At 42.0% G+C, this 23,708-nt stretch overlaps 1 protein-coding gene across 2 annotated transcripts; it reads left to right on the forward strand.

Annotated features, from left to right (window-relative positions):
* The first annotated feature begins 430 nt into the window (after window positions 1-430).
* Window positions 431-20,755, forward strand: LOC113159003 (G patch domain-containing protein 2-like). Of its 2 annotated transcripts, XM_026355451.1 has the most exons (11): window positions 431-482; window positions 1,333-1,995; window positions 6,598-6,659; window positions 7,313-7,471; window positions 7,679-7,755; window positions 7,864-7,928; window positions 8,028-8,067; window positions 8,179-8,255; window positions 12,040-12,125; window positions 17,406-17,592; window positions 19,463-20,755. In XM_026355451.1, exons 2-10 carry the CDS (start codon window positions 1,337-1,339, stop codon window positions 17,552-17,554), a joined length of 1,374 nt encoding a protein of 457 aa, XP_026211236.1. In that variant the 5' UTR covers window positions 431-482; window positions 1,333-1,336; the 3' UTR covers window positions 17,555-17,592; window positions 19,463-20,755. The 2 variants fall into 2 exon arrangements, with proteins under 2 accessions (XP_026211236.1, XP_026211235.1); XM_026355450.1 differs by having other exon boundaries at window positions 17,406-20,755.
* Window positions 20,756-23,708: the final 2,953 nt, after the last annotated feature.

The raw sequence follows: 23,708 nt of genomic DNA on the forward strand, positions 1-23,708 counted from the left end.
AATATACTGATCTTCATTATCAAATGGTTAATGCTGATGTTAATGTTAATCATTTGGTTGCAGTATAACCTTTCGAAGACTTTGTAGTTATGGAGATAGGGTATATGGACATATGTGGAAAACATGATGTATTTTATTTGCATTAAAGTCCATTATATTCAAGTGAAGAAAAAATGATTCTATGATCTCACAAAAACACAATTGGTGTGAATGGACCTGGAACATATACCAAAAAAGTTTTCCACTATTGCTAACCCTACAATAATTCATGCACACAGGACCATAGTAGGAATATTACACTAATTTCAGGTGATTCAATTGATTGTTTTAATTAATTGAAGTGTGGTGATCGGGGGTAGAGTGAAACGTCACAGCGTGGAGACACGTCACAGCGAGGCGCGCACCTGATTGGCTGGACGGCAGAGCGGAAGTGCGTCTGCTGCCCAGCTGTGCTGAAAACAAAACAAGACAAGCTCCGACTGGTGAGTGTTTAACCACAGTGGGCTCCTGCCTATTCCTTTAAACCGTCATAGCTGCCGTGTACACCGTCTGTATGACACGGTCCCAGTGTTAAACGCTGTTAAACGGTGTGTTTCGCTGATTGTCAACTAGAGAGGGAGGTGTGTAGCTGTTCTTGTCCTTGCGCTGAGCTCACATGTGGTGTTATGTAACTCAGTCTGCACCGAGCACGCCGACAGCCCAGCCTACCTCTGCTATTGTTGTGCTGCCTCACAGACGCTTTCTAAGCTAGTCGTGATGCCGTTATTATCACTGCTGCTGATGTGCAAACGCCCAGAGGAGCTGTAATTGCTTTTACGACATTGCAGTCAAAGTAACAGCTGGATTGTCTGTGTCGGTTTTTCTCCACAGCGACTAATAAGCCTGTAATACTCAAAAGGAAAAAGGCTAGCCTCGATCTACTGTGTATTTCTACTTGACTTGGGTGGTACTGTGTTTTGTCCCAGATGCTGAAAAATAATTCATCTCTAGCACTGACATGATCAATAATACATGTGTCATGTTGAAGTAGATTTTGGTCACAAGCTGTAAATCCATTAAATGAACACTGCTACAAACCATTGTGATTAATTAACTGCTACAATGTTGTGTATTGCAACAAATATCTGATGTTTAATACATTTCTGTCTTCTTACATTTACATACATACACTTACATACAGTGGCCAAATAACAAGACAGATCTTATAATATAATAAAAGGCCTCATGCAAAGACACATGCTACACCAAGAGAAAGTGATCTAGTGATGTACCATCATCCATAGTGTTTATCTCTTTATCACAATCCTTAAGTTTCCTCTATTGTGTCTTCAGCACCATGATGGATGAGCTGGTGCAGGACCTGGTGTCTGCACTGGAGCAGACCTCGGAGCAGAATAAGCTAGGTGAGCTGTGGGAGGAAATGGTCCTCAGTCCGCTACAGCAGCGTCGGCAAATCCGCCGCCGCAAAGACCGCAAGCGATACCGCGAAACCTCTCTCTGTCCACTGGAGCACAGACGTTGCTGGATTGACGCCTCAGAGTCCAGTTTGGACGAGGCTAAAGAATACAGGGAGAACTCTTCTTCAACCATTACTGCCTCTGTGGCCAACTGCAGTGACTCTGATGACTTGTCTTCAACCAACCAGTGGCACTCTGTCATTAGAGGCTCAGTCAGGACTAGGCAGCTTTCCTGGCCAGAGTCTGATTCTTTCACAGAGAATCATCCAGGACGGCAACTCAGGAGACGGAGGAAGGTCAAACGTATGACCTCAGATGTCACAGTCAGGTTGCAGCAGAAGTTAAGGGTTTCTGCCGTCGATGGGAAGCGCAGGCACAGGCCGTCCAGAATGCAGCATCTATCAGGCTCGAAAAAGAGGTCTGGTGGTTGGATGGGAGGAGACAGGAAGACTGAAGGAGCCAGGTTGATGGGAAAGGAGTGCTGGAAGAGAAAGATCAAGGAACACAGAGATGGTGCAGATGAGAACATGTCTGAGGGGTAATGTTTGATATCAGGAAGGATTTTTCCTCATATATTACATATAATATTAGAGCCAAAGCGAAACTTACAAGCATTATAATGTTGCACAGCTTGGTCCCTACTTGGCATCCCCTTATATTTATAAAGATAACGTTGAGATCCATTATTTGTAGAAAAAAAATTATTCCAGCTTTTGAAACCCTACATTTATTTTCCAATGTTGCACCAAACCAAATATTAATGCTGCTATTGTTCAAAGAGCCATGGTTAGAAAAAAAGCCCAAAACTTTAAAAGCCCTTTTTACCCTTTAAACGAAAAGTTACCAAGGCAGTTAAACCCATAACATAAAAATCATGAGCATAACTACTATCAGACAGGAGCAATTAAACAAGGCGACATTTAGGATGATCTATACTGCCTGTCTTCATTGAGCCAGTTGTCAATATTCAGTGTGTCCTCAACTAAACCAAAAAAATGTATCAAAATTGTGGCACTCCACTTTAAAGTATCGAGTTGACATTAAAAATGAATGATAGAGTCTCTTCATCCTCATCTCCTATAGTTGAAACGACACCAGGGAGGGATCTTTGATAGTTATGCCTCTGGCCGTCTGCCAGCTCATTATTTCCTTTCGAGAAATATTGTCACAAATAAATAAGTAACTTGGTTTGGTATTGATTTGTTTTGAAATGAATTCCTGTCTTGGGCTGGGTAATTAAAGCTGTGCCTGTCCCAGTGTCCCACAGTGCATTTGTGTGCAATTTAGTTAGCAAATCTAAATTTGGCTGTGGCTGGCAGCATAGAGGGACATTATATTATTACAGTGAAACGAATATATATCTATATATACATATATATTTATATATATACTTATATATATATACACATAGTGTATATATATATAAATATATATACCGGTATATACATATACACAATATGAGATATTACAATGATATAATACTAAATGAAAGGGGACGTATTTTTACGTTTGATACTTTAGGGACCTTTTGCTGTGACTACCTCAGTACATTTGGTAAATTATAGACGCAGGAACCTCATGAAACCTTAGGACAGGAATTGTTTTGTTTTACCTTTTTTAGGGATGATCATACTTATTATTTGTGTCAGTAATATTTTTTTTCTTGGCATTAATTTGCATGAGTGCAGTGGGTCGATAAATATCTGTTGGCCATTGCTACCCAGTTGCACAACATCATACTCTTCTTTTTTTCAAGCATTGGAGTTCCCCCGGTGCTTCTCCTAAGTATATTTCCTTTACTGATCTCATTATTTGTTGATGATATAAAAAATGTGAAATGAAAGTAACCAGTAATGGGAGCAACCAAAGGCTTTACATGTGCAGGTTTAATTTGTGCTGACCTCCCTAGCCTCTAAACGGTACTTGTTTTCTTACTTTATGGAAAAATCAATAGCCGTTCTGACAGAAAACAGCTCCAGAGAAGAAATAAATGGGAACACCATGGCATGCTGTCAATCATTTCTCACTTACACAACGCCAACACTCTTGATTGCTGCTCAGTAGACTGCCACGCTGTACTGCGGGCTGAACAATTTAGCCCTGGTGGCGGCAAAGGATATGAACAAATGGTGGTAGTGATGAGGGGCTGACAGTGGTACAACAGCAGTTTTTACACTCAGAGAGAGTATGATCCATTTCATGTTGAAATATCTTTTGAAGCACCGCATGTCTTTAGTCTCCATTCATTCCATTATCCTTTTTCATATGTGTCTGGTCTCTTAAAACATGCCTCTCTTCAAGGTCACTCCTCCTATGTGCATACCAAGCGGAGCTTTGCCTTCAGCCACCCAAGTGCAAGGGGAGCAGATGTTGGCAGCTCCAGTTGGGCTCCACATCCTTGATTAGACCTGGCCCAGCCTGCTGGCGGTGAGGCCACCTGGCACCCAGGATGGCCCGGCAAGCAGGCCTCACCTGTAGCTAGACGCTGTCCTGGGCTCAGTCTCCGTCTCCAGCTGGGTGCTGCTACTTGTGATGTTTACTTCAACCCTGCCACCAAGTACAAACAAAGCCACTGTTAGCTCTTTTTTGGCACGCAGATTTATTTTTTTTATAACTCTATGAGGAGTTTTGGGGAAAGTGGTGCACCATTTGCTGAAGTTAATTTTCATAAATCTCTGAGACTAATCCAATTACTGCAGCTCAGGGAGGGTGGGATAACCTTACAATCAGACACCCATGGAAGAGGGCATGGATTTGGGTTGGGGCGGCTTGTTTGAAGAGCCCAAAGATCCATTGTTAACAGCGCTTTTCCCCCCTCCGTCTCTGTCTCTTCTTTATTCCTCTGCAGAATGAGCCCAGGCTCAATAAATGGCGGCTAGCCTGTAATCTCTGTGCAAACTGATCTGCCTCTCCCAGGAGCTGAGGATTATATCCTAATGATTAGTGCTCATCTGGATACTGTGTTTTGCTTCACCTCTTTGGCTTATAGAGACAATAGGGGCCATGTGGGGAATTAAGTTCGGCCCTAAAACACTGGAATGCAGTGTTTCTTTTTGCCCTTTGTTTCACTGTGGACGTTGTAATTTATTTAATTAAAACCTATTTGTTTTCCTGGCACCCCATCTATATCACAATATCTTACATTTTTACTGGGTGCAGTGCTACTTAGTGCAAAACTTTGCTTATTGCACTTGGTGAGCTCTCATAAAAAATGACGTCTTGCACCTTTAACCGTCACACATTACAAAGTTTGCCTGAAATGTTTGTCAACTTTTCTTGACAAAGGTCACTGCTGAAGTGAGAGGAGGTGTTTCTTTTGGACCCAAGAAAAATGGTGGTCTCAATTATTCATGCCATTAATTAGGCAGTACTTAATGGAAACGGTCTCACATCGGCCCTGTGCTGCTCCAAGCGACATCACATTACACCTTTAATACGGATAAATACTTAATAGGAGTCTCTAATTAATTGTTTATACCTGTGATTCTTTTTCAAACTTTACACAAAATCCCTCCAATAAGGAACAAAGACATTTTTGGACTTAAAATACAAGAAAGATGTTCCACTGCCAGAAATAGTTAATCATCACTGGCTCTTAATTTCAAAGAAAAGTTGTGAAATGAAGCATTAGAAGAAATAAAATAGTTATTGCTTATTGTGGGGCTTGTGGCTGTGTCCTCTACTGATGTTAGAGAGTTTTTTTTTCCCAGATGCCAGCTGATGTGTCCAGAGGTGGGCTACAGCTCGGTGGAGGCCTGGGGAATCAGACTGGAGAGAGGGCTGAAGGAGTGTGATGGGGGTGGAGGGTCCGGACTGCTTGGCTAGGCCAAACATCTTCCAGATTCCCTAAAGATGATGCAGGGCCATCTGGCCAGAAAGACGCACAGGCTGGACGTTAATTTTTCTCATCCTGCCGTCATTGGCGGGCCTCTGCAATATGGCAAAGCACCGTATCAGCGCCAATCTGACCCTCCAGCTTTCTCCTATAAGCAAGGTCAGCGATGACAAACATGAAGCAAAATGCGACGTAGTCAGCGCATTAAGCCCCCTCTCTTTCATAAGGAGGGTTGAATGGCAATTAGCTTCATTTAAAGGGTAAGGCTGCTGTTATTGTGCATCTTTCTTACTCGCAGTGTATTTAAACTTTATTTAGCCTTTTTGTGGCTCCTATTGAGGATGAACATTTTTAAAACAGGTCACAAATGCATTTGCATTTTATTTTATTTATTTTATTTTAAAAAGACTTCAACTGGCATTTAAGGAAAAAAAAATATAAGTAGTCATTAAACTTATGTCCCTGTTATTTCTTTGTAGTGAGCAGTAACAGTGTGACAACTTGGTAGACTCACAAAGAAGAAAACCTGTGAGCTCTTGTTCTACTATCTTCAACGCTTCCAATGTTGGTGATGACCTTGGATTGTCTGGAGGTACCAATCCAAGGTTACTAAGGTGTGAGAAAGGCACAGAAACCCAGGATGGTTCTTCTGAGCAGTAGGGTCACAGAGGGTGGCGGGGGGGCGGGTAACAGGGGTTGCCCTGAGGAGTGGCAGCAGAGCAGCCTAGGCACTAAGGAGTGGCAGCCCACACAGCAGATGTTGGCCAGTTGTTGTGTGGAAGCGGTACGTCTGTGGGTCTCTGTGTGTGTGTGTGTGTGTGGGGCACACCCAGAGGGAGGGGTGGGCAGGGGAATGTGTTTCGCTCTCCTGTCATCCTCCACAACGCAGACCAGATTAGATTGGAGCTGACAGCGGAGGATATTCAATTAGATTGTGCATGTCACTCAGTGGCTTCGATCAGAGTCTCTCCTCATGCCTTTGTGTTTGCTATCGCAACAAGGGAGAACACAACATGCTGTGTCTTTTTGTGTCATTTCCATTTATGTTGACCTCCAGCTCCAGACTCCATCATTATTTTTTGATATTGAATGCCACATGCTAAATATTGACATTAGAGGGGCATGTAAATGTTTGATCTACATTGTTCATTTTTCAGATGCTATAACATTGTCTGACCTGAAGAAGCCATCAGCTCTCAGATCACAAATCAAAACAGAGTTCTTTATCCTCAGATGTCATTGATATTAAAGAAATAGGTCAGCAACAGTTATTCACATGTGATATTTTCCTTTTTTTCTTGGCAGTGAAACCAGCAGTACCTGCAGCAGTGACCCGGGCCTTTTTACCAATGATGAGGGGCGACAAGGTATTAAAACCTTATAACATACAGTGCAGCAGCTCCATTCATTACTCTAATTACAACTTGTAAGTAAACACATGATTGGATTTCAACTATGTGACACAAGTGATGCTTCCTGAATCATGTAAAAGATGTTGAGGAGTTGTCAGATTTGGAGTGTATCCCCCTTGACTGAGGCAATACTGGGGCAATAGAAAGAGCTTTCAGTACAATGGGCTGGCTGCTGGGCACCCAGGCGACTCTAATAAGACGTTGTCATGTCGTGTTAATGAGCGCTCAAGCCTTTGCTAATCTCATTAACTGTGGTGGGGCCAAGCAGACTCTGATTTAACAGTTGTCACTACACCTTGACTGTGAGAGGCATGGTTCCTGTATGTGCTTTGCTGACTGACAGGTCCTAAGAGAGCTGGCCGCCTGGGGACAAGACTCATGTTTTCTAGCTGTGGTGTGTATTTAAAGGGGTAGTTTACCCATAAAGGAAATTTCATTAGCATGGTTAGTGACACACCAGCGTTAGTCAAAACTCTACCAAGGTTTGTAAAACTATCTCTGCATTGCTAGTACCTCAGTAAATTATTATGTATTTGACGGTAGAGCTTAGAGAGAATTAGGTGTGGTGTGTGCATTAGGCAGTTACATGCTATCCAATGTGTCCATAGGTGACGACGAGCAGAGCGACTGGTTCTTTGAGGGGGACTGTGGAGTCGGGACAGGTGTGGCCAGCCTGCTGCCCAACTGGGATTCTGACAGCCAGCTTTCCCTCGAGGACAACCACCCATCTCCTGCCTTCCTGCTCCCTGCAAGGCCCTCTCAGAGAGGTTGTGGAGAGATTTGATCTTTTATACACTTAGCAAATTGTTTGGGTTTATAAGTTTTCAGTTTGTTTTCAAGAAAAATCATAGTGAATTTTCTCTTGTGTCTCACAGTCTACTCAGTAAATTATCTTCCTACCTTAAATCTTTTTCTTATTTTATTTGAAACATAAATGAACTTTTCTCGTCACTTGGCGTTTTATTCTGTTGCAGTATACCATTCACGTCTAACAGTACCTGGCTCTGCTGCCTGCTGCATCAGGAAGGATAGGAGGAGGATTCTCAGCAAGGTCAAAGCAAACTTGCAATTTCCTCTTCAGCAAACCTTCAGTTACTGAAAACAGATGTACAGTTTTTATAATAGTTTCTGACTGTGTGTGTTTGCCCGTGTTGTACAGGGCAACAGTAAACCAGTGTATGTAGAGAGACTGACACACTTCTCCCAAGATCCTTACCAGAGAGAGTATGTAGTATATGCTGCTTTAAACTCTTAAAACATTATGAAGAATTCTTATTCTTGTGTTGTTAAGTCTATTTCCATCATCATTGTGTGTTTTTGTAGCTTTTGGCTGCCTACCGTTGGAAAAAGAGACAGAAGCCAGGTACGTGTCAATACAGTTTTCTTTTCCCAAGCTTTATTATCATCTACACCACACTTTGTTCGGACTCCAGTGGTAAAAAGTCTAAATGTTACTGATCCTTTTAATTTCCAGTTGAAACCTTTGTGTCCCATTGACATGATGTCAGAGAGCTCCCACCTCAGATGTTCCTCCTCAATCTGCAGAAACAGGTAGTTCATGCCACATGTTAGTTATCTCCTCTTGATGGTCTGTTGAAGACGCCATTCAGTCTTTTAGATCAAAGCTCAATATATTGTTAAAGGAGTCTATGCCCAAGTCACTCACATGAATCAACTACAGAGCATAGGTCATTGTGTAAAAAGTACCTTAAACACCACATATTAAAATCAAAACAAAAGCAAACATACAGCAGACATAATGGATCATTTCAAAAACATGTCATCAGTACAAAATTTAAAAAAGTATATAACAAGAAAAGTTATGGAGTGTGTGTTTATTTAATAGTAATTCTGGCCCCAAGTTTAATGTGACGTGCAGTAACACTTCAAGTCACTAGTTTTCAAGGTCAGTGTTTCCAAATAGAAAACTACAACTATGTATTCACTTAGTTGTAATGCAGATTCAAATCCCTACATTTCTGGGACTGCACAAAAACATTATATATATAAAAATAAAAAGGTTTATCCAAAAGATGTTTGTCAAAGCATCACATCGCTTCCAGTCATCCCCGGAACTGTTGGATCTGCATGGGGGACTATTGAGGAGCCGAGCAGCCCCGTTGGCCTCAAGACTGTGGGACTCCTCATTGTATTGTTTCCACTCCTGCCTATTTATGGTGCATTCTTAATTTTGTTTCACACACACTCTTTTTCCTCCCTCTCTCTTGGGTTATTTCACAGAGTGCTCCAGCGCTCCTTGATGAGGGGCAAAAACACGACTGCTATGAAAAGCCCCCGACTTCTTAGGGCTTTCTTTTCTAAACTGGCCCTTTCTTCTCCACCTGAAAGGTTTCTTCAGATTTCAGTTTGAGGCATTGTGAATACTAATTTCTCTCTATTAAAAAGCCCTCATATCCCTGCCATGCTCTCATTTGAATGGCGGACTCAGGGGAGACCTCTTAATTCCTTTATAGTGGGATTCAAGACCCTTCACTTCAAAAAGTATAAATCATACTCCCAAATGAATGAGGGAGAGAGGGGGGATTGACGAGAGGGGCTTCTGATGTGTCCCGTTGGACAGCACGAGCTGAATCTCCTCCCCGAGCTGCTCAAATCCACTCTCCAGTGAGATGGCTGCTCTGTCCTTACGACCCAGCTCAACACACGTCATTTGAACTTTCTTCAAAATGCAAATACAAACACAACACTGGACTATTTGAGAAATAGTCTATGTATAACAGTTAGAAATATTAAAATTGCTCCACACTACTCTTAACTAACTTCACTTTATTGTGAAGTTTGAAATCTGTTCAAGAGCTCAGTTGGGTGAATGATTTCCAGTGTTGAGCTCCCATACATCTGACTTTTCTTTGTTTTCAGACACCCTTGAGAGAAAAGTGTTTTTTTTCTTCTATGGGCACAGTGTAGACATTAATCTTGTACTGTGGCCAGGTTGAAATGATACTGTATTAATAAAAGCTGTCATCTCCTGTTGACAGCAACAATCAGAGATTTGATATTAAGTGACAAAGGCTGTAGGAGGCTTCATGCTGTTTATCTAGGTATCAGCGTTTGAATAGGCGTGATGCTTTGTGGGATTTGACTGTAATGCTCAGGGCCGGCAGCTACGTTAAAATGCATAACTGCCTCCCACCTGAGCCAGGCAGCAGCAGCTTTTATCTATTGACTTATTTATTTCTAAATTACACTTGCACTGTGAGATAAATCATAGTCTTATGCCACTCCCTTCCCAGTTTTCATTTTAATTGTGAGATCTTGGTGTCAGCAGTTAGTATATTGGTGTGAGTGGCCTATTGATTATTGATTTGGAGCTATTGATTATGTCCCCTGCAGACCTTAATCCTTTCTGATTCATTTGAATACCTCTATTAATCTTGAGATCCTACTCACACCCGAAGCGCCATGTACCTTAATGAAAATAGATAGTCATTTTGTAACTGCAGCTCCACGCTCTTTTGATTTATTATTTTTAATTGATATATTTGCTTTTGAATGTGGCTGCCAAAATTACAATTGACCCTGTGTCAGTGCTGTTTTACTTTGTAGCCTAAGGGACTGCGCTGCATTTTAAAGCGTCTTGTATGACCTGAAAAATCTATCTTGAAGACTTCTCCCTCAGTGTCCTTGTCTCTCTCTGGTAGAATTTAGTTGTTGTTGGCCATTGTCATTACACACTACTTGTTTTTCCATTGTTCATTGCCTCAAAGTAAATCTTTGTTTTCCCGTCACAGTTTCAGTATACTTAGGGACAAAACAACTGGCCAACATCTGTCACACTGTTAAAACTGATGAAGTAACAGATGTTTAAAAAAAAACAAACAAAAACATTGTGTATTTTTTTTATCACAGTTTTACACTGAGCCTTGCAACATGCTTATAAAAACCCTTTGGGTTCTGCTCTGAGGTGAATGGTGGTGTTTTGCCTTGGTTAATGAGCCAGCTGATGGTATTCTCATTTTTCATTAGCATTGTGCTGTGTGCATCAGTGGGCTCCTGGCGGCCCCGCCACAGTGGCTCTGCCTCTCATTTCCCAGCAGCAGGGGAGGGCCCTCGTCTCCCTCCAGGCTGCAGGGGCCCAGAGTGCCTCAACATCAGTATCAGTGTAATGAGGAAAGAGATGGAGGGATGGCCCTCCACACATTAAGACCAAATGCATCAGGGTATTACTTTTAATACCTCAGCCGTGCCTCGTGAAATAATGCAACGTTTAAACGTTGGATCGATTTTGGAATTAAAAAGTTAGTTTGCAAAGATTTACTGTGAGGAGTTCAATGCCTGAGCTCTTTATCAGGAGCGCAAATGGCTGGTTATGTGCTGTCCGACAGAGGTACGATTGAGGGATCGATAGGTGCGTGATTTACTAACTGGAGAACAGGTAATCAATAAGTATAAAAGTAAATGAAATATGCATTACTGGGATTTTATTAGAGAGGGGTAGCAGGGAGAGAATAACGGTCAGGCCATTTATTTTTATATCTATTGATTATACAACATAGAGACTTCGTTCAAAGTGTGCCCTGCACAGCTCTCAACACCCTGTGCCTGCACACCCGTCAGTGATTTATGGGTGCTGAGGTCATGGAACATGCTGCCTGTTAAAAGGCTGCCCTGATGGGCCCTTATTGTAGCATGTGCCTGTGAGACTTGTGAGCTTTATGTAGCTTGCTATCCGTGATGAACCGTGCTAGTTAACAAGCAGCTTTCTTCTGTATGTATCTCTTTGTTTTGCAGTGCATTGTGAATTCCTTTTTTTTGAAGAATGCTGAATTGTAACTTGGTCTCTAATTGTGTTTTGTTATAGCTCACTAACACACTCCATCTCTCATCTCTCTCCTCCACTCAAACTGTCCCCTGTCTTCCATACACAGACATACATACTGCACCTACCACATCAGCCCCTCTGCCGAAGTGATGGAACAGGCCTTGACCTTACCTTTACATCTCAGAAGTCAGGGCTATTAAACTTGAGGGGGGGCTTTTCCTATTTCAGGGCTCTGACATATGACACAGGAGCATAGAGCAGGTGTAATTTGTTTATCTGAACTCTGCAATGACTCAGCCACATGCACCCTATCACCTCTCCTACTGAATATTCTCTATATAGAACACATGGATTAATGAAGAGAAAATCAAATGTGGAATATACACACCTTGAACTAATTCAAAGTGCTAATTGTAAATTGCAGTGTTTACAATTTGGAGGACTTGTATTAATTGATTTCTGAGAAACGGAAACATTTTGCATGTTTGTATTGTGGATGTGAGCTGCATCATCATATTATGAGTAACAGTTTTTTTCTCTGTGTGTCCCCAGGCAGACTAACATCACTCCAGGACTCTTTTACAGGGGGGACATCAGGAGGAGGAGGAGAACTGAAACTGTGTCCATCACAACATCAGGTAACACTCCTCACCCATATTGATGAAACCTACTGAAAGCATTTAAGGTAACACTCCATAGGGATGGTAATGTTGGTCTGTCAGTCCATCGCTTTCCTCCACACAACCACGCCTCACCATGAAAATTTTCTCACACATTGATGGTCACTTTTGTGGTTCCATGACTTTTCCTCATGCACCAGTATGAAGTGGAAGTATCTCAACAAAAAAAAAAAATTGGAAGGAAGACATTTGTGTCTTCCTTAGGATAAATAATTATCTGTTTATATTTCAATTTCGTGAAACTAAAACTCGAAATTCAGAAATCACAAAATTTTACAATCAAATAGATTCCCACCGTCCTTGACTTTACTTGTTTAATTCTAAACTAAGTAAATACCACACATGCTCAGCCACTACTTGTTTGCAACTTCACCAGAATTGCACATGAGATGGGAGTGTACGGTTAGTCTTGGTGCCTGCTGTTGTATTCAGAGGTAGAAGAGAAGAAAGGAAGAAGAGAATTGCAATATGTAGTTCCTACCGTATAGGTAGCATCAAGCAGTAGCCATTGTGTGTTTGGAACATTGGAGCTGCCTTTTTTCATTAGACTGATGGCTCGGGGCCTTGTGTCTTCGCCGGATTGAAATCTGAATTGGTTTGTCCACCTTTTCTTGTGCGTCCCTTTTCTGTGCTTCACTTCTGCAGCCTCTGTTTGTCATTTAAATAACAAATGCTGGTGCTTCCTTGATTTAGTGAGGGGTGCAGGCCTCTGATGTATATTAATATTGCTGCACGGCGCACTGTACCAGGGCCCATCATTCATTTGGATAAAAGAGGTGGAATTTAAAAACAGCCAATGCTTTACTTGGATACAGATTGCATCCATTTATTGCACTGACTGATGGAATGGCCGGCAACTCTGTCCTTCACCTCTCCATCGCTGAACCACTTCCCATAAAAGTAAAAAAGGATTCACCCCTGCCCCTTAAGGACCCCTCATATTCAATGTGCAGATAGAGGGGCATCCCTCAGTTTCTCGACAGTTAACAGATTCACGGTCTGTTGTAGAGGAACAGGGGGAATATATGATATTAAACTTCAGACAAACATGATACACGGCGTTTGTTTTTCACAAATCAGTCAATTTCATGTAGACAGCATGAAAAAAAAAAAAGCATATTGTGTGTGTTTTAGAGCAAGTTTTGTAAATTGCATAGGAAAGACTGTGATTGGCACATCCCAGCTCAGCTGTGTTCTCAGTGTTTTCCTGCTTCTTGAGTCTGGTGCCCCCTGTCCACCATGATTTATCATGCATTCCATGTCGTCCAATGTCAGTTTCTGCAGCTGCAACTGCTCTGTATAAATCTTTACCTTGGCAGCCTGCTGCACCATGTCTCCTTAGTAATCTCACCATCGCCAGGAGATGCACATTCACTCTGACAAGCTTTCACACTTCCTGTGTACAAATTTCGGTTTGTTTCCACTCCCACATACAATAAATGTGAGCAGAAACAAAATCAGATTCAGTGATTTGAATGGAGCTGTTTGCTGGTTAACATCTTGCCTGCATGGATAAACTGTTTTATTTAGTAGTAAAATAGCGTAGCTCCCTGTGTTTCTCTGACTAAACATGACAGTGGAGCCTTTGCTTGGGTTGGCCAGAGGAAGTCGATTGTTGTATGTTTTAGTGGTTGATTTGAAACTCTGTAATCAGGAGTGAAAATGGTTTGCGGCTCGAGGTGTCTTCCAGGGCTCCATTGGGAATTACTGAGGCGGTACCCAGCTGTTGCTTTGTCTTCTTTCTTTACCCTTTTAGCACTTCCACAACAGTGTTGAAGCTGGTTGTGAAAAAAAAAAAACACAACAACTTATCAAGCCAGGTATCTGTTTGGATTAGATGACCACTCCATTTCTCAGCCTTAAATTGGCCATTTTCTACTTTTCTCGCCACCATCAATCCAGAAATCCAACTCAATCCAACAAGTCTTCACTAGATATAGAACAATGCATGCCAGCTTCTCGCTACATGTTATACAATAATGAATATTGATATTAGATAAGAGCTTTATTGCTTATTAATTCAGGCTTCGTCCATAGTTAGCTAAATTTTTATTTTTTCTTATTTGTATTGTGATTGATTAGTGAATTATACATAATATTACATGTTGCCTGATGAATACATTCTAAACTTGCCATAATTTTGGGAGAATGAATCAGGCAGAGATGAATCATTAAGGGTAAGGATCCTGATGGATTTTAATAGCTTTGGCTGCTCTCACACACAGACTAATTAATTATTGCAGTTTTACTCCTCCCCTGCTGTCCCCTAAAATGCCCTTCATCTTTATCTCTATAAAGGGATGATGGTAATAAACCCAAACTTGAACTTCTTCATTGGTCTACATTGCAGGAAGAGTTACGAGTTTGGAGTAAATAGGTGAAATAAGGTGGAATCAGTTTGATTAACCCCGTCAGACACTGAGCGTGCTATCGCTCTGCGTTGGTAAAGTGCCACATGTGCGAGCCCATGTTGAGGCAAGTCCTTTGGTCAGCCCTGCCACCTTTCCTCTCCCCTCTGTCTTCATGTGTCTCCTTGCCCAAGCAAGACGGCTGCTTGACAGATCACCTGCGTCGGAGGCCCACCATGCTCCTGCCCGGCGGTCCGGCCCCCTCTCATTAATGCCCAGGCTGGTGCGAGGGCTGTATGGCAGCACAAGACAAATAACGCTACCACTCAGCCATCACTTCTGCTGACAGAAATGCAGCCCACCGCACAATTTCGCCCTCTCCGGCTCCACTCCACACCCTGCTCGTGTCCTTCAAAACCCCCCATCTCCTCTGCCTCCACCTGCACCTGCCTGGCTGCTCCACCAAACTTTGATGGTGGGCTTTTTGCCGTTGCTGGAGGCTGAGTTTAACACTGAAACCCACACAAGTTATAGTGCACTCATGAAACTGCTGACTTTGTAACCACTCTAATAATTTTTTTGATTCAGGTTCTTCTTTGTGGAGACAGATTTGTTTTGAGCAGCTTAGTGTGTCAGGTGCTTCTTTACTTGCTTGTGTGCAAACCCTCTCACCGGGAGGTCTGATTTGAATGTCCTGTTTTTTCAATTGTGAAAACAGCAGTGTGTGTGTGTGTGTGTGTGCGTATGGTAGGGAGAGAGAGCAGGAGAGAGAAACACAAAGGCTAATCATTAAAGAGCTATTCAGCCCTGTTCATTTAAGTGTTGGAATCAGCAGGCCCATTACTGTCAATGTGTAATTAGCTGATTAATAAACAGGGGGAAGGGGAGTGCTCCAGGAAGGCCTGTAATGATTGTTTTTAGAGAGCATCACATGAGAGCTTATTAAGATGGTTCCATTCAATCTCCCATTATCACCTACAATAAATGCATGTACTGTAATTCTGCCACTGACAGAAAACCGTTGCATTGTAATGTCTGTATTGACCTTGATGTATAACCAGTTGAATATAGGTGGAGGTATTCAGGATAATCAAACTATCTCTTATTTAGGCAATTGATCATTTTTAAATTGTACTGTACACATTAATATACAAAGCTAATTTAATGAGTTATATGTGGATGGTATTTTTTTTAACTAATCTTATTAAATACATTTTACAGTTTAAGATTGATCTGTTTGACTTAAGACTCCTTCTGTACAAACATTTTGTAATAGTTTCACTATGGACATGTTAAAGTCTTCATAAATGGTGACTTCCATTATTTTGCCATTAGAAAATACTAGAGCAAAATTGAGAAAATCAATTTGTGTCTTTCGTGCCCTATTAGTCATCTCATGACCCTTCAGATTTATTACTTATGACCCTGTGAAGGGGTCGCGAAACCACTAAAATTAACTACTGAACTTTTCATTAGGAACTTCCAACTAGTTCTACCTCAACCAGCAACACTAAAATGCTACATACTCTATGTAGTGATACATTAGTATTAACCATTCGATAATGTCATATGTACATATATATACATATATATATATATATATATATATATATATATATATATACATATATATATATATCAGTCACAGGGGCCATTGTTTTGCAATATGAACTTTTTCTAATTTTGGAAAAATGCACGTAGACTTGGTTGGTGTTGCTTCTACACCTTTACTGACTAATAATTGCACCTTTTTTATTTATCAGCGATGATTTTTATATTGTTGGATTTAAAATTTGAGTGCTTCCTCTGAACCATCCCGTAAACTAAACATGAGAAACTTGAATACCAGGGCAGTGACTTTCCTACAGTGACCTTGACCTAGGATAGAAGACAGTATCTGTTCTGCCCTGTGCACGTTAACACACTCACAAACTGAATGCTCTCACCCTTTTCCTTAAATCTGTCAAATATGAAAACTCCTGAATTTTGATCCAGGACTTTGACTATGTTTAACCCAGGTGTTTGGGTTGAACCTCAGCAATGGTTAGTCATCACTCCCTCAAGAAATATTAATCAATTATCTTGCCCGCCGGATCAGTTTGGGGAAGAAGTCATCTGGAAAGAGGCACAAGCAGATATAATGGGAATGAGCAAAAGCACATGCCAGTGAATGCTGTAATGCCTAATCCTCTGAGACAGCCCAGAGCCACAATGTCACTTCTAGTTCCCTTGTCCTCTGCTCTGGGACTGCCTCGTAAATGTCTTGTGTGACCGCCGCTAACTTTTTTTTTGGGGTGGGGGCGGGGGGATTTATTTATCAATGTGAAGTAGGAAAAGCAGCAAAGCATGTTAGGGAGCACAATTGTTTTAGAGTTCCTCTTCCCTCCGTGAAAATTGGCCCTGGTTCTCTTTCAGATATTTTCTTTCAGTCGCAGACACAAAAACCTTTAAAGGTGAGCGAGATCAAGAGAAAAGAGGATCCTTAAAAAGGAGGGGAGTCGGTGAAACGTGAACATGTGATGAATGGAGTTAAAAAACATACAGCTTCTTACACAGCATAACCAGAGGGGGGAAGTTAAGCCACAAGAGCAGGACAGATTGGCCTTTTAATAACCATGTCCACATGTCATATGGGGCCAAATTGGATTTGGCTCACTTGACCAAAACCTCATTAATATTTAACCTATTAGAAAAGGATTGCTTCAAACTCTTATTTCAATATACCTAAAACAGGGAGTCATCCATGAGTCATAGGCTAAATTAAAATTTTATTTGCGATGCTATCCATTGAAACAGGGAAGGAAATGTGATTCCTGGGAGTATCTTTTACTCTTTCCTTTTGTTGTGTTACATGTCCAGAATATGATATGTGCTTTCTTTTTCTCTGCAGCTAGCAACCCATTTCATAAGGATCACCAGAGAGAAGAGGCACAGGGAGCCAGTAACACCTCAACCCTAGAGGCACTCGGTTCACAGTCTTTTACTTCTGTGCAGCTTGAGAGTTTATCTCCCCACCACGAGGACCATGAGGTTACCTGAATGGGGATGGGCAAGCACAACTTAGACTGGAAGACAATGTAAGGAGGAAAAACTGTTTTGCCAGAAAAATAAAGACTGTACAAACTTTACGATGCGGGAAAAAAAAAAGGCAAAGCACATCATTACTTCTCAAATCAGCATGTTACTGCTACATTCAGTCTTTCCAGGTAGTATATTAAGCATGGTAAATGTTAATGCAATCAAGCCTTGTTAAGTACTCCGCCATCTCCTCGACGAAGAAGGCAGCTTCAAGAGGCCCCTCGTTTGACTTCAGACTCAGCGGCTCATCCTCTTTCCACACACAGTCTCCAGGCCACCTGCCACCACACAATCCAACAATTATGTCCCTTCTAGTAGCACTGCGTTTGTCAGCAGGAACAGTGGGAGGATGGTCAGGTGAGGCTGTGTGGCCAAGGGGGAGTCTGCACTACTTTACAACAGCCATGGGTAGTTGTGCAGCACTACGTAGCTAGCTCAGAGACAGTAGAGCATCACAATGTTTGGCCGCCACATGCTGCTACTGGGTTCAGAGAGGCGACCACCAGTAGAGAGCCACACAAAGTACAGGCCTCCTATTAGCATGGATTTGAAAAGCTACAGTTTGTACAAAGGTGCTCATTAGCACAACACAGAGGGAGTGTAGTCGTGGTCCTCGGAGGGCTGCCTCTTTTCTCTCCAGCTTACCTTCCATATTCAAATTTCTCTCAAATGTATTTAAGTTCAAGGCCAGTTGCAGATCTGTTTGAAAAGCCTGTTTTTCAGCTGTGGTGGACGAGTCGCTTTTGGACCTATGCAGAGAGTGGATGAGAGCCAGCACAGAGGAGTTGTAGGAGCTCATGGAAAGGAGAGTCATACACGTATTTTCACCTACCCTTGGGGTATACATTACCCCGGCTACCTTGGCATCAGATGCATTAAAAGATCAATGGCAGCATACAGTGAGATCAAACACAGCAGTTCTCACCAAGCTGGTGAACAAGCAGTGTTTTCATGAAAATGCATTCTTCTATAGGAGTCAAGTGATATAGATTCTGAACCTTACAGGTAACAAGTGTTGTAGCCTTTAAAACAAAAACCAAAACACCTGCACACAAACACTATATCTCTGCTGAAATGTGCTAATAAGGTGCTTTAGAATAGAAAAATCCAGTAGAGCAACTTTGGTTATGAGCAGAAATTTTCATATTTATTACAAATAAGCATATTTCAAACAGAATTGCATTTAGCAGAATGAGATTCGCCAATTAATGTGAGTTATACGTCGGCAATAATCTGTCTAAGAAGGCTTTATGTGTTCATGTCGGCCAGCGATGACATTTATAAATGCTGTGTGTGCACACGCTGTGTCTAAATGGATGCCTCACACTAGATATTCTGCCACACACGCACTCACACACACACTACTGCAGCTACTGCATGTTGACTAAAGAGTCCAGCAGTACTGTGGGCTCCTTCCACACCAGCAATATACACCTGATTGATTAGAAAAGCACAGGTTGAAAAAGAAGAATGCTTTGATAAATACATTGATGGCTTCTTTAAGATATGTGCCCCTAAACATGCTGACAAGTATTGACTGTTAAGTGTTTTAAGCAGTGTCTCGCTGTTGTCTTATCTGTCAGTCTGTTTTTTGTGGTGCCAAGACACTGACAGTTCAGATACAGAGAACATCACCAGCCTTTTTTTACCAATTAGCAGGCACTGTTATGGCATCATGGTCAGACCATATGCCCAAAAATGAATTTCCAGTGGCCAGGAAGTGGGGGAAATGGCTTCCACGGAGCCAGTCAATTGCCCTGTTACAGTTAAGGAATCCAGCAGGCTGGTACCACTCATATTTCATCCCAGGTAAAGATTACCTGTCAGGCCCATGGGAGATGTATTGATCTGTTTTCCTTTTTCCGCCAGCAATCACCTGACAAAGGCACCTAGGAGGCAAGTGAATGAGTGATGCCTGGTCTGTCTGCTCCAGTTTGGTGGCTTCTAGTGTCCACTGATGGGTGGAGAGGTGATGAGGAGGAGGAGAGATAATGCAGTCATAAACTCTGCTTGAACCTCCTCTGTATGCATGCGGGACAGCCCCTTTGTGCCCTGGGTCACAGGTCAGTGGGGGATTTGCTCGTTTTTTTTTTTTTTTTTTTTAGCTCATGTCAGTGACATTTATTCTTGCTGTGTAGCGTGTAGTGATGAGAGAAACACATGCAAAAGAGGCTTTTTAGTTCCTGCTGACAAACGCATGTTACCAGTCACTGGAGTTCAGTTCACTTTGAGTTGCAAAAGTGATCTGCTTTGATCTGGGCAGTCTCTCACAATGGAATCCAACCTTGTGTGGTCTTGGGGTTAGTGGGACTGTCAGTGTGGCAGTGATCGATAGACTTTACACCAATTCATGTTTTCTTGGCAGCTAAAAGTATTTATATATTTTCCTTGTTCAATGAAATGTCAGCGTCTGGATTAATCACTAAGCCACGTGTTTAGTAATTACACTGTATAAAATGTGTAGTATTTATGATGTGATGCATAATTACAGCTCCAATGATTTAAGATTTACGTCTGAAGACATCAAATGCATAAATTAAATTAAATGATAGATAGTACAGTAGATCGCTAGATTTTTTTTATTTCATTTGCAAGGATTTAAATATATCTCCCTGATATCAGGGCTCTTAGGCAGCTATCCACATTTGATACGAAGTACAAATAGCATCTTATCACACAAGCTGTTATCTTTATATGTAATAGCAGTGGAGGCATGCCTAATTGCTTTGCAAATGATCTAAAGAGGATTATTCCTCCCTTGGAAAGCCTGCACAGTGTCACTAGATGTTAGAGAGACACAGTGGTTAAAAATCTATCAACCTGCAATGCAGCATTGATGCTGTAGCTGGATCCTTTTTTTCAATGATCGTCACTACTACGTTAAAATAAGTGTCAGTAATGAGGTGGAAACTCTGTGTAAACATGATTATGGACTAACATTAAGAAGAAGCTGGTTTAAGACGTCGTACTTAGAGTTTGTTTGTATTATGTATATTTTTAAAATGATAGAAATGGGATTTTGGAGGATTACAATACGTAACGTCTTGCCTGTCATGTAGCTGATGTTGTAATACTTTTTTTTTTTGTCATGGGTATTTCTAGACTGTGTATTTCAGTTAATGAATTTGTGTGCAATAAATTCATTTTGGTGATGAAAGTTAAGTGTTAAAATTTGCATTGAGAGTTTTTGTGTGTGAATAGTTGCTAACTTATATGTACAGTAGTAAAAAAAAGGTTTTAAACCTTTTGGAATTTCATGGTTTTCTGCATTAATTTGTCATAAAACATGATCTGATCTTCATCTAAGCCAAAAGTATTAACAAATATAATGTGCCTAAAATAATAACACAAAAAACATTCTGATCTTTCATGTCTTTATAAAGGAACACCCATTGAAACCTCATACTGAGAGTGGAAAAAGTATGTGAACCCTTGGAATAATGGAGTCAGAGTACTGATAAAAACCACTCAAACTTTTTGAGTTTGCTCTGCAGAAGAATACTATTATGTGAGCCATGAGCTTTCAGATGTTTGATCAAAGTCCAATTAAAATCTGTGTCTAATAATAGGGCTAGGTGAAATTAAGGGGATTATCAATTACAGTTCGTGCTGTGAGGTATACTGCACCAAGTTTCATGACAATTTCAATATTCCCACTGTGGGTAAAATACTAACATAACTGTTAGTTGCAGCCACAGAATAGTTCTCATTGGACTGACATAGTTCCCACAAGATTTCACAGCGGTCTTGTTGAATACAAATGTTATTAGTGGCTGACAGAAAATTTGCCCTCGGCTGCTGCCGATTATCAGTAGATCTCCCACTGTTAGTCTTGCAGCTGGAAGCTGAAGATGGTGGTAGTCACTTTGCCATGTGTTGAGAGTCACAGCAATTCTCTCTGCTCACCGGTGGTCCACGGTTACAAATCACATCATCAGTTGTTGAGCACCCACAGCCACCTCTTCTCCACCAGATTGATGGTGAAATGGAGGAAAAATCAATGGCTTCCTCTCGTCAGAAACAGCCAGCTCTGTCATGTTGGGAGTTTGATGTAACCCTTCACTTACTCTTTCTCCACTATGGGAAAATTGAAAGCTGAGTTTGAACAAACTGGCAGAGTGGAGTCTCTCAAGTCGATATGGTGACCGATTTCAATGTGGTATTTTATTTGTGAGGAACCCGTTCCATCTTTAACAAAACATTGGAGCAGACCAGTGATCAAGTTGAGTTGGGTCAGTTTCTAGTAAAGGATGGTTGGTTTTCAAACAGAGGAACTTGTGTAGGTGACTCCCCTAGAAAACCCCTCACCTCACCTCCATTCGCTTTCACTTCATCCTTATCACCTCTATGACACGCTGCAACTGTGCAGCAAGGTTCCCCTTCAGTGCCTTGCGTGAAATGCACAAGCATCACAAAGCTTTCTCACTTCCACACATGTCCCTCCTGTAATAAGAAATTCAAATATCACATATCAGCTGAATGCAATATTCACTTAACAAGAGATAACACACTGCTTGATGTGTGTCATGTATCTGCTTCAGAATAGACACAGCTCGCTCTCTGACACCACATCTGACTGTGAAACCTGCCGTATAAATTGTGTCTGCAGCGTGTGCGCGGCCTGCTCGTTCACTTTGTGCTTTATTGGTTGCATGTGTTGGTCTGCTTGTGTATTTGAGCGAGAGCAGATTCCGGGGCATCTGTACTTGTCCTGCCGCTCGAGTCTCTACACCGGGACCATCCCTTTTCATTTCTGCTGGCATTCTAATCAGAGTGTTACGAGCTTCAGCGGGTGACGTACGCAGAAAGTTGTGTTTCTTGACAGCCAATAAAAACCTTATAATCTCCCTGATACAAGTGGTCTATTTAAAAAAATACTAACTAGTGCTATCACTCAGACCACCCCCTTCCTTTTTTCTTTAATGCCTTTTTGTATTTAATATATAGCCCATGAAAAATGAGAGACTCCCGCCTCACCGTGTAGATATTTTGTTGCTGATGATGCGAGACGAATTTCCATCACAGCTTTGTTTCCAGCGGGTGAGCGGATAATCTTTTACAGCACAGGGAGGGTGAGATGCCACTCCCATCAATCTCAAGGGCTTATAGCTGCCGCATGGTTGCCTTACCTGACCAGAGCGCCTGCCCAGCACCACAGTGGTGGCCCACACTGGTTCAGGGGCCACAAGGACACATGGCCTCACTGGAAGCTCACTTATGGAGCAGCCACCTCCAAAACCCTCCTATACCCGCAGAACACTTCTTCACTCCTGTTCCATTATTCCTGTCATTGTTATTATGTCATTTTTCTAACAGGGTAGTCACGTCTGAGAGAGCACTATTGCTTTCATGCTGACAGCCCAGTGAAACTATGTTTGCAGTGAGGTCCTCGGGTGCTCCTTTTGTCAACACAAAGCTGCTCCAGAGGTTTCACCCCTCTGCGCGTCTCAGCCATGTGCACTATGTGTAGGAAAGAAAAAGGTCTCAGTTATAGTGGTGGCACCCTGCCCGGGCAGCCTCTTGAGAGGAGCCCCTGGTGGCCTCATGCTGGTGTAGTGGCTGGCAAGCGTGCAGCATGCTGCTCGCCGCACCCCACTGCTCTGGCAATCGCCTGCTGCACAGCTCCTCCCGTGGAGACAACGCCACGCTGATTGACAATAATGGGAAGTGGCAGAATCGATGAGAGACAAGAGAGGAGTGTGTGTGTGAAATTCTCCCGGAGCTTCCAGTCACAGACCAGGGACTCTGGCACCACTCACCTGTCATCCCTGCAGCACCAGGATTAGGTCCTGTGACAGCAGGAGCAGCCTGTAGAGAAAGATTCTCGGGGCATCATCACCCCTGACAGACTGAGGATGGCGCCTCTACTGCACAGTACACTATGTCTCCTTACTGGACTGGACCCTAGAACTACATTGTTCCGTAATGTGGTTTTGACTTTGATCAGAGGCCAAAACAAGAACGTGAGATGTAAAATAACCTGAAAGCAGTGGATAGCACGGCTTTAATGAGCCAGTTAAGTGTGTGCTTTCAAAAGAGTATCTAATTTCAAGGATTAAAATAGCAGTTCACCTTGTGCTTGGGCATGGGATGTGTGTTTGTGAGCGTATGTGTA

This window comes from Anabas testudineus, chromosome 12 (assembly GCF_900324465.2).
Source record: "Anabas testudineus chromosome 12, fAnaTes1.2, whole genome shotgun sequence".
In the NCBI taxonomy this organism is placed as follows: Eukaryota; Metazoa; Chordata; class Actinopteri; order Anabantiformes; family Anabantidae; genus Anabas; species Anabas testudineus.